Source organism: Aquarana catesbeiana, linkage group LG02, assembly GCF_042186555.1.
Source record: "Aquarana catesbeiana isolate 2022-GZ linkage group LG02, ASM4218655v1, whole genome shotgun sequence".
NCBI classification, from domain to species: domain Eukaryota; kingdom Metazoa; phylum Chordata; class Amphibia; order Anura; family Ranidae; genus Aquarana; species Aquarana catesbeiana.
Window position 1 is genome coordinate 502,038,095 of NC_133325.1, and position 12,317 is coordinate 502,050,411.

A 12,317-nucleotide genomic window follows, 5' to 3' on the forward strand; every position below is an offset into this window, starting at 1 on the left:
TTCCCATGCATTTCTGCAAAATGCAAAATGCATCAAAAAACGCATTAGTGTGAATAGAGCTTAAGGCCCCTTTCACACTGGGGTGGTGGGGGCGTCTGAGGTAAAGCGGCTTCTAGCGGGGCGGTTTTAACCCCCCACGGGGCGGTTTTAACCCCTCTGCTAGCGGCCAAAAAGGTGTTAAATCCGCCCGCAAAACGCCACTGGATTGGCATTTTGCCGGCGGTATCACAGCGCTGCCCCATTGATTTTAATGGGGAGGAGCAGTAAGTTCACCGCTCCAAAAAAGCTGCTGGCAGGACTTTTTGTGATGCCCTGCCAGCGCACCGCTCCAGTGTGAAAGCCCTCACTGGAGTGAATGGAGCCGCTTCTTTAGGGCTTTTTTCAGGCGCTATTTTTAGTGCCGTAGCTCCTAAAAATGCCCCAGTGTGAAAGGGGCCTAAAAAAAGTCCTGCTAGCAGCATCTTTGGAGCGGTGTATAAAACGCTCCTGCCCATTGAAATCAATGGGACAGCGCAGCTATACTGCCGGCAAAACGCCGATACAGTGGTGTTTTGCGTGCGGATTTAACCCCTTTTCGGCCGCTAGGGGGGTTAGAACCGCTATCGGCCGAATACCGCTGGTAAAGCAGTGCGAAAAATAGCACAGTTTTACCGATACCGCCTGCCCCAGTGTGAAAGGGGCCTAAGGCCCCCCTCACACAGACGGACCTTTCAGGTCTGCCTTGGACCTGAACGGACACTCCATAGACCTCTGTGGAGGGTCGGATGTCAGTGGTGACATGTCCGCTGACATCCGACCCACTCCAATCCTAAAAAGTGTAACGGAGGAAAAAACTATTTTTCCATCCATCTGCGGATCGGATCGGGTGACGACGGACTCTACAGTCCGTCATCATCCGATCCCCCATAGAGGAAAGCGGCACTCTGACAGGTCTGTCCCTGCACAGTGTTCAGAGACAGACCTGTCATCTGCCTGCCCAGCGGGGATCGACGGAGCGATCCCCCGCTGAGCAGAGCGGGCTCCATACACGGGGTACAAAGTCCCATCGTGTGTATGAGGCTTAAACACCAGAAATTCAAGTTTTCATATCTTTAAAGGTCACCATACACTGGCCAATCAGTCAGATCTTCCATAAATTAGATTCAGTGCAAGAGCCTGTTTGATTTTCTACAATTACAACCCCTGGCAAAAATTATGGAATCACCAGTCCCTAAGAATGTTCCTTCAGTTGTTTATTGTTGTAGAAAAAAAGCAGATCACAGACATGGCCAAAAACTAAAGGCATTTCAAATGGCAACTTTCTGGCTTTAAGAAACACTAAAAGAAATCAAGAAAAATAATTGTGGTGGCCAGTAACAGTTCGATTTATAGAACAAGCACAGGGAATAAATTATGGAATCACTCAATTCTGAGGAAAAAATTATGGAATCACCCTGTAAATTTTCATTATAAACACTAACACCTGCATCAGATTAAATCTGCTTGTTAGTATGTAGGTAAAGAGGGTAAATCATCACGCTGTGTTGCACAAGATGTTGGTTGTTCACAGTCGGCTATGTCTAAAACATGGACCAAATACAAACAACATGGGAAGGTGGTTAAAGGCAAGCATACAGGTAGACCAAGGAAGACATCAAAGCGTCAAGACAGAAAACTTAAAGCAATATGCCTTGAAAACAGAAAATGTACAACAAAACAAATGAGGAACAAATGGGAGGAAACTGGAGTCAACATCTGTGACCGAACTGTAAGAAACCGCCTAAAGGAAATGGGATTTACATACAGAAAAGCTAAAAGAAAGCCATCTCTAACACCTAAACACAAAAAAACAAGGTTACAATGGGCTCAGGAAAGGCAATCGTGGACTGTGGATGATTGGATGAAAGTCATATTCAGTGATGAATCTCGAATCTGCATTGGGCAAGGTGATGATGCTGGAACTTTTGTTTGGTGCTGTTCCAATGAGATTTATGCAGACGACTGTCTGAAGAAAACATGCAAATTTCCACAGTCAATTATGATATGGGGCTGCATGTCAGGTAAAGGCACTGGGGAGATGGCTGTCATTAAATCTTCAATAAATGCACAGGTTTACATTGAAATTTTGGACACTTTTCTTATCCCATCTATTGAAAGGATGTTTGGGGATGATGAAATCATTTATCAAGATGATAATGCATCTTGCCATAGAGCAAAAACTGTGAAAAAATTCCTTGAAGAAAGACACATAAGGTCAATGTCATGGCCTGCAAACAGTCCAAAACTCAATCCAATTGAAAATCTGTGGTGGAAGTTAAAGAAAATGGTCCATGACAAGGCTCCAACCTGCAAAGATGATTTGGCAACAGCAATCAGAGAAGTCTGGAGCCAGATTGATGAAGAGTACTGTTTATCACTCATTAAGTCAATGCCTTAGAGACTGCAAGCAGTTATAAAAGCCAGAGGCGGTGCAAAAAAGTACTAGTGATGTGTTGGAATGTTATTTTGTTTGTTTTTCATGATTCCATAATTTTTTCCTCAGAATTGAGTGATTCCATAATTTATTCCCTGTGCTTGTTCTATAAATCTAACTGTTACTGGCCACCACAATTATTTTTCTTGATTTCTTTTAGTGTTTCTTAAAGCCAGAAAGTTACCATTTGAAATGCCTTTAGTTTTTGGCCATGTCTGCGATCTGCTTTTTTTCTACAACAATAAACAACTGAAGGAACATCCTCAGGGACTGGTGATTCCATAATTTTTGCCAGGGGTTGTAGAAGTAATTCTTAAAGTGCATCTTCCTATTACTGCTTTAGCCTAATGCTCTCTTTCCACTATTTCAACCCCAAAGTTGCGTGATTTCCAACGTGCTTTTTCGGCTTGTTTTCCACTATTGCAACTTGTCATGCCCCTAGGGAAAGTTGCATCACAAGTTCTACCCCATGATTTACAAAGAGTACCGTTCAGATGTCTGCGACTTCAAGTCGCAGCAACTTCAAAGTAGTCCCTGCACTACTTTGGTCCCACTTTGATGCGACTTGAGGTCCATAGACCTCAAAAATACACAGGCATTGCTTCAAGTTTTAGCAAAAAGTTGCGGGAAACTCGCGGCAAAAACCACGCAACTTTGGGCTTGCAATAGTGGAAACCGAGCCTTAATGCCGTGTCATGCGACTAATTCAAAACATCTGAGAAAAAGTCGCACTGAAGTTGGAACAAAGTAGTGCAAGACCTATTTTTGTAGTTGCACCAATTAGAAGGGGGGAACATTGAAATACATGTGTTTTGACTTGTCCTGCGACTTCACATGTGTCAAGTCGCACAACAACTCGCAGTAGTGGAGAGAGAGCCTAAGGCCACTTGGGACTGAAAAGTTGCATCACAAGTTGTACCCCATGATTTACAATGGGTACCGTTCATATGTGTGCGACTTGCTTACACACATGCCGTATACACAGCGGGCACACATCTTTATTACAGAAATCCATATTTGGCATTAGAAACTAACCACTTGCTTACTGGGCACTTAAACCCCCCTGCTGTGCAGACCAATTTTCAGCGCTGATGCACTTTGACTGACAATTGTGTGGTCATACTTAGCCAAATGTTTGTTTTTTTTTTTTTTAAGTTCCCACAAATAGAGCATTCTTTTGGTGGTATTTGATCACCTCTGTGTTTTTTTTCCTTTGTTCAAAAAAAAGAAAAGACAGATTTCTATAAATAATTTTGTATATTTTTGGATATTTTAATATTAAATTTTGCAAATTTTTCTATTTTAATTTTTTTTTTTTAATTTTTTAAAAAATGTTTCTCCTTCATTGATGTACGCTGATGAGGCGGCACTGATTGTTTACACTGATAGGCAGCACTTCTTGGGACCACTGGTGGGCATTGATAGGTGGCACTGGCAGATGGTACTGGTGGGCACAGATGAGGCAGAATTGCCTCTTCGGGACCAATGTCCCTTGCACCTAAGCCGGTGATCAGCTTTTATTTTGAGGACTGAGGCTGAAAACCACTGCTCAAAAAGAAAATGTAATACTTACCACTCTGAAATGTTGATTTCCTTGTCACTATCCATGGCAGCATATGCACAATCCATGCATGTGCTACCATAAAGGCACCAGGAAAGGAACTTAAAATTAAAAAAAAAAAAAAAAAAAATATGAAAAAAGGGATTTGTCTAAGACATGCCAATCAGCCTAGTTAAGCTGCAGTTGGGAAATCCGTTGCATGAAAAGAACACACATAAAACAAAGAATTTTAAAAATTTTATTGGTCCAAAAAAAAAAAAAAAAAAAAAAAAAAAAAAAACACACAGGACTTGGAAAAGAAGCAAGGAAAGCAAAATACACACATGTATGTTAATTTGAGACACTAACAGAATAGGTTTGACCCTTTTGCAGTGTAAATTAACAGGAGTTAAAAAGGAGTACACCCACAAATGGACATCTATTAAGGATTAAAACAACATTAGGCACAACATTTTGAGAAAGAATTTTAAAAATAATGCAGCACAGACAGTTAAATCAAAGTGAACGTAAAAACAACAAAAATTGCCAACATAAAAAAATTCATGGTAAAATAACCACCAACCAAAAAAAAAAAAAACAGCAAACCAAAGTAACAAATAAATTGCATAAAAACACATCTGTTTTGCAACAACATAACAAAATACAAATAGAAAATACATGTGTTAGAAACTCAATAAAGACACCCAAATGTACTCTCTTGCCAGCCCCAGACACACACAATATTGGCTCTTTTCAGGGCAAAGTAAAGATTGCTATCTGCACGCTTTATATAACATAGGTTTGTGTGCTAATGAGGCAATTGCAAACACATGGACAGTCCATGAAACACACAAAATGCAAGTTCACCCAATGTAGAGAGAACTTCAAAGTGGGTACACCTGTTAAGGATGTCCTTAAATTACTAACCCAAAAAACACACTCTGAGCATGCCCAGAAACATCCAAGTGCTGTTCACACACAAAAAGCACCACCAAAAAAAACAAAGTCCCTGAGCATGCCCAGAACAACCCAAATGCAGCTAGCACAAAAGAAGCCACCCCACTGTCCAAAATTAAGCACATCATCCAGCATGCACCAAAATTACAGATGGGACAAAACACCCCGTAGTCCAGGGGGGCAACTAAAGATCCTAAAATGTGCAAAAGTTATACAACAAATACCATTGCAGTCTAAGGGAACTGACTTGGCAATTTTACTAGTCCCCACTTGGCTGGCTTATCTTCTAGTTATTGGCCTTAAAATGGGTATGGGGCCCAGGTCCCACCCTAAAGCCCCATACACACTATCAGATTTTCTGCTGATTTTTTCCTTCAGATTTACCAAAGCCATATAATATGAGGTCAAACCTTAGGAGTTTCAATTTGTATGCAATCAGGCAGGCCCTTGCACTACAGGGTTTTAGTAAATCTGAAGACAAAAATCAGCAGAAAATCTGATAGTGTGTATGAGGCTTGTCACCAATTGGACAACCCCAAAAGCGAAACAAGGAGAAATGCCTTTAAATATGCCAAATTGCTTAAGGGCCAGTTCACACCAAGGCAGTCCAGTGCATATTTTATGCATCAAAAATGCATGGAAATTCGGTATATGGTGTGCAATGGCATAGTTCACACCAGTGCTTGCCGTTCCAGTGCGGTCCAGTTCCAGAAAAAAAAGTAGAACATGCTGCATTTTTTCTGCACTGGGCTGTACTGGAAAGCTGTAAAACACATAAAAATGCACTGGAACGCACTTGTCCTTATTTAAGGTTAAGAAAAAAGATGGGGGGACAAGTGTGTTGCAGTGCGTTTTTGGTGCATTTAGGTGCGTTCCAGTGCGTTTTTGATGCATTTTACAGCGTTCCAGTACAGTCCAGTGCAGGGATCCTCAAACTACGGCCCTCCAGCTGTTGCAGAATTACACTTCCCATGAGGCATTGTAAAACTCTGACATTCACAGACATGACTAGGCATGATGGGAATTGAAGTTCATGAACAACTGGAGGGCTGTAGTTTGAAGACCCCTGGTCCAGTGCATAAAAAATGCAGCATGTTCTACTTTTTTTTTGGGAACTGGAAACGCACTGGAACTGCAAGCACTGGTGTTAACTATGCCATTGAAAACCATATAACCTACTTTCCGTGCGTTTTTGATGCAGAAAAAAAAAGGCACTGGACTGCATGTGGTGTTAACTGGCCCTTAAGGAATAAAAGTTATTTAAAACTACTTGCGGCTATAATGAAATGTCGGTCCGGCAATTAGGGATGAGCCGAACACCCCCCTGTTCGGTTCACACCAGAACTTGCGAACAGGCAAAAAATTTGTTCGAACATGCGAACACCGTTAAAGTCTATGGGACACGAACATGAATAATCAAAAGTGCTAATTTTAAAGGCTTATATGCAAGTTATTGTCATAAAAATTGTTTGTGGACCTGGGTCCTGCCTCCGGGGACATGGATCAATGCAAGAAAAGTCATAAAAATGGTCATTTTTCAGGAGCACTGATTTTAATAATGCTTAAAGTGAAACAATAAAAGTGTAATATCCCTTTAAATTTCGTACCTGGGGGGTGTCTATAGTATCCCCCTCAAAATTTATACCAGACCCTTCAGGTCTGGTATGGATTTTAAGGGTAACCCCGCGCCAAAGAAAAAAAAATGGCGTGGGGTCCCCCCAAAAATCCATACCAGACCCTTATCTGAGCACGCAACCTGGCAGGCCGCAGGAAAAGAGGGGGGGACGAGAGAGCGCCCCCCCTCCTGAACCGTACCAGGCCACATGCCCTCAACATTGGGAGGGTGCTTTGGGGTAGCCCCCAAACACCTTGTCCCCATATTGATGAGGACAAGGGCCTCATCCCTACAACCCTTGGCCGGTGGTTGTGGGGGTCTGCGGGCGGGGGGCTTATCGGAATCTGGAAGCCCCCTTTAACAAGGGGACCCCCAGATCCCGGCCCTCCCCCCTGTGTGAAATGGTAAGGGCCTACCATTTCACAGAAAAACTGTCAAAAATGTTAAAAATGACAAGAGACAGTTTTTGACAATTCCTTTATTTAAATGCTTCTTCTTTCTTCTATCTTCTTTCTTCTTTCTTCTATCTTCTATCTTCCTTCGGTTTCTTCCTCCATCTTCTTCTTCTTCTGGTTCTTCTGGTACTTCTGGTTCTTCCTCCGGTGTTCTCGTCTGGCTTCTTCCTCCACGGCGTCTCCTTCCGTTCTTCTCCTCGGGCCGCTCCGCATCCATGCATGAAGGGAGGCTCCCGCTGTGTGACGCTTCTCCTCTTCTGACGGTTCTTAAATAACGGGGGGCGGGGCCACCCGGTGACCCCGCCCCCCTCTGATGCACGGGGACTTGACGGGGACTTCCCTGTGGTGTTCCCTGTGACGTCAGAGGGGGCGGGGTCACCGGTGGCCCCACCCCCGTTATTTAAGAAACGTCAGAAGAGGAGAAGCGTCACACAGCAGAAGCCTCCCTCCATGCATGGATGCGGAGCGGCCCGAAAAGAAGATGAAGAGAAGAAGATGAAGACAAGAAGATGAAGAGAAGAAGATGAAGACAAGACGATGAAGAGAAGAAGATGAAGAGAAGAGTGGGAGCCTCCCTCCATGCTATCATGGTTGCGGAGCGGGCCGAGGAGAAGAAGAGAAGGAGACGCCGCGGAGGAAGATGCCGGACGAGAACACCGGAGGATGAACCAGAAGTACCAGAAGAACCAGAAGAGGAAGAAGATGGAGGAAGAAACCGAAGGAAGAAACCGAAGGAAGATAGAAGAAAGAAAGAAGAAGCATTTAAATAAAGGAATTGTCAAAAACTGTCTCTTGTCATTTTTAACAGTTTTTTTGTGAAACGGTAGGGGTACCTTTGTACCCCCTTACCATTTCACACAGGGGGGAGGGCCGGGATCTGGGGGTCCCCTTGTTAAAGGGGGCTTCCAGATTCCGATAAGCCCCCCGCCCGCAGACCCCCACAATCACCGGCCAGGGTTGTGGGGATGAGGCCCTTGTCCTCATCAACATAGGGACAAGGTGTTTTGGGGGGCTACCCCAAAGCACCCTCCCAATGTTGAGGGCATGTGGCCTGGTACGGTTCAGGAGGGGGGGCGCTCTCTCGTCCCCCCCTCTTTTCCTGCGGCCTGCCAGGTTGCATGCTCGGATAAGGGTCTGGCATTGATTTTTGGGGGGGACCCCACGCCAATTTTTTTAAAATTTTGGCGCGGGGTTCCCCTTAAAATCCATACCAGAATACCAGACCTGAAGGGCCTGGTATGGATTTTTGGGGGGACCCCACGTCATTTTTTTTTTTTTTGGCGTGGGGTTCCCCTTAATATCCATACCAGACCTGAAGGCCCTGGTATTGAATTTCGGGGGAACCCATTTTTTTTTCTGAATTGTGTTTGTTTTCTTAATGCTGTTTTTATCAATGAACTTGTATGTGTTTTGCCGGACTGACATTTCATTAGAGCCGCACGAAGTGAACCAACATTAAAAAAAAAAAAAAAAAAACAGAGGTGCGCCCGTTCAACCTATGCAAATGCTTTTACGTTGCCTGACATTTACTAATATTTTGCCGGCGCACTGAACTAAAGTATTTGAACAAGCGCAAATGCCGTTTGAGCATGCGCAGTGCATAAATTCACCTCCCGCAGTTTAAATGTATTTGCCGGCGCTGCCAGCTTGTTCCGAGAAAGTCACTTTCTCGTTCTATATTGGCCATATTTGTGACTTGGACAGTTAGTACAACACTTCCCCACATCACCCCCATATTATTGGCACTTCCAGCTTGTTTCAATTTGAAGTTAAACATGCCGTGCACCAGGTCTATAGTGGCGTACAGATCACCTCTTCCCGTGCGCCGGGAAGAGAACAGTAAATGGGGGATCGCGCTGCGTTACAGTCATGGCGCAAATGCTTCGTAAATCAGCCCCAATGTGTTTCAATGTGTTTTATTTTAATTTCCATAAACTCATGTTTTTAATGTGCATTTGTATATATATATATATATATCTATATATAGATATCTATATATCTATATATAGATATCTATATATAGATATATATATATCTATATATAGATATCTATATATATATAGATATCTATATATAGATATATATAGATAGATATAGATATGGTACTTGGTTTTTCAGCTTTTTACTTTTTCATTTGTGTATTTATTCTTTCATCATTCATTTATTTTCTTTTTCATTTTTTTCACTTTCTTCATCTTTTATTCATTGATTAATTTGTTCCAAAGTATGAATAATTACATATTATGTTTGTTCATCATGCATTTTTGTGTTGCACGATACATCAGATATGTCTATCAGGTTATTTTGGGATGTCGTGTTTAAGTTCATTGATTAAGATATCCCATGCACGTGCATGACTCCAGGTGTTTCGTATGTGTCCAGGAATTTGGACTGACGTATCCATGTGGGTGGCCTATCAAAAGGATTTCTTGTTTGATCAACCTTTTTCTCATCCCCATATATATATATATATATATATATATATATATATATATATATATATATATATATATATATATATATATATATATATATATATATATATATATATATATATATATATATATATATATATATATATGGATGGTCATTGCATCTTCCAACAGCTATGACTAAGCACCCCATAGTGGTGTGAAATATGTCAGCTTTGCATTGATCCTGTGCCTCTGATGTCTTGGTACCAGAAGAATTTTTAAACCGTCTTCAATAAAGGTGTCAACAGAGTGCAGCCGTCCAGTCTTTTCTTCAATTCATAAGTAAGTGTTATGATCAGAGGGGCATCCTAAAGACGTTTAAAAGGGTTGTGTATCTGGCGATTAGTTGTTTATCTATCCCTGTTCTTATATAGGATAGTATGTGTATTGTCATACACTTAACTTTGCCATATCATCCAATAGATTTGGTTTGCACTACACAATATACCACCATCCTTGTGTCACGCTCATAGGGCGATATGTAATTTGATGCAGCAAGCACAGTGTGTTATTTAGAATATGACTCTCTGCCACATGCAAATGTATTGAATACTTTATTTTCTCTCTTGGACAGGCCAATTTTCTTTGTTGCCAAAACAATGAGGTCCTGAGGAATCGGTTAGATGTGAAATACGTCGACCTCCTGGAACATTTAACAAAGACTAATTTCTGATGATTTTTTAAATATTTGATAATATACAGTTTTTTTGTTATAACATTTTGAATTTAATTAACTAAATGTGTGACTGTTCCTCTCTGGTACCAGGAAAAGTCCAATACAATAAGGTCTCTTTTTTTGGTAATATGGTACAAATGAACAAACGGATGAATGCATAGACAAAAGAGTACTAAAATAGCCAAATGAGCAACAAATCATTAGCTTGCACTTACAGAAACCACAGCAGTGTTAACCTGAATCTTAAACTGCATTGCCAAAGTCACTAAACAATATCAATGAGTTTAAAGCAATAGAAAGGGTCCTGTTGTGAACCTTGAGCAGATAATCCCAGTAACCCCATGTGTACGTACCCCCAGTAAGTGGGGGTACACATTCCCAATGTGGCATGCCCCTGGAGGTGATAGAAGCACCTGGCACCTAGTAAGTAACGTTTGAGCTAACAAAGTGTGGGGGGTGTTTAGGACATGTAGTTCAGTTCACTGATTCCTGGCTGGCTGCTAATCCGATCCCAATGAATTGATGATCAGCAGCTCCCAACGGTCAGGTCCCAGATTGTCACACAGGCCACAGTCTCTCCGCCCAAACCCTGAAGCCGCAGCGATTCTCTCTCTCTCTCTCTCTCAACTCAGTTCCTCAGCTCCTCTTTAATGGCTTCAGTCCTTCGGCTGTGGGACACAGACCCTGACTGTAGATCTGTCTCCATTGCTCTCTCTCCCAGGACTGCTCAGATCTCGATCAGTTTATCCAGATAGCACTGTGTAACGCTCCTCCTCTAGCAGGAAGGGTTTGTGGGAACTGAAGTCCAGTAGCCATAAGTCTCTAGAAACAAGGATGATTCAGTGCTTCTTTAAGACCAACAATTCTCATGAGGCTCTTCAGCCCAGCAAGTTTTCTTTCTCATGCTCAATTGGATCAGACTCTCTTGCTCCTTGATTGGCTGAAGCTCCCCTGATCCCTAATTGTCCCAAGCTCTTTACCAGGAGGGGGGGGGGGGAGCAAGGGGGGTTTCACACAGATCCCTCCTATCAGCTGCAGAGAGAAACTGGCTGCAGCACTCAGCTACACTTGAAAAAAAGGTTGCATTGGTACATGTTCTCCATACCAGTTCCCAACTACCCTTGTCTTTTTTCACAAAAGCTTGCAAATTAGTCTTGAGAAAAGGCCACAAAAAGCAAGATTTGGGGATACAGGGTTCACAGAACCTCCTTGAACTTTGCCTGGTTCGCATACCCCTTTTAGCCTCCTAAGTTGACAAATTGACAACTTAGGTATACAACTGGGACACACCAATTGCCACCTCATAACAGAATATTCCTAACCAAAAATCCTCATGGTTAGATCAAAAGTTATTTTTTAGTTTAAGATGAAGATTTAAAAGAATCTAAAACAACTTTTGAAATTACATAAATACTGTATGTTTAGGTTATATGAGAATCTAGTGATTGATTTTAGATCCACTTTAGATTGACATTTGGTACTTACGTGTAGATTTGGAAGATCCTCCGCCCATTGTTCTTGCTGAATATCTATGAGTAAATAAAGTAAATTGTGTTAACTGCCACATAGCTGACAAAATACTACATATACAGTGCATCCGGAAAGTATTCACAGCGCTTCACTTTTTGTACATTTTGTTATGTTACAGCCTTATTCCAAAATGGATTAAATCCATTATTTTCCTCAAAATTCTGAAAACAATACCCTATAATGACAACGTGAAAGAAGTTTGTTTGAAATCTTTGTAAATTTATTAAAAATAAAAAATGGAAAAAAAAATCACATCTACATAAGTATTCGTAGCCTTTGTCACGACATTTTGGGGAAAATAATGAATTTAATGTATTTTGGAATAAGGCTGCAACATAACAAAGTGTGGAAAAAGTGAAACGCTAGGAATACATTCTGGATGCACTGTATTTACATACCTCCCAACAGTCCTGGATTCCGCGGGATTGTCCAGCGATTCTAACACATTCCCACTGTCCCACACTGTGTCCTGCAGCCCCTTTAAATAGCACCTGTCCTTTCTTAGCATTAACAGCACGGTGCCGCTAATAGAAGTTTGTAATTACAACTAGTGCGGTGCTCAGGGCTTTGCCGTTATAACGCGTCCTGCCCACTCCCTCTCTATTGGAAGCCTGCAAC

The 12,317-nt window shown here is 41.9% G+C and overlaps 1 protein-coding gene across 1 annotated transcript in view; it reads right to left on the reverse strand.

Annotated features, from left to right (window-relative positions):
• Positions 1-12,317, reverse strand: part of LG02H1orf162 (linkage group 02 C1orf162 homolog) — a 98,464-nt gene that overhangs the window by 66,251 nt on the left and 19,896 nt on the right. Inside the window, exon 3 of the mRNA XM_073615746.1 lies at positions 11,655-11,698. Within this exon, the coding sequence (XP_073471847.1) occupies positions 11,655-11,682 (28 nt within the window). The 5' untranslated portion in view covers positions 11,683-11,698. The remainder of the gene's footprint in view (positions 1-11,654; positions 11,699-12,317) is intronic.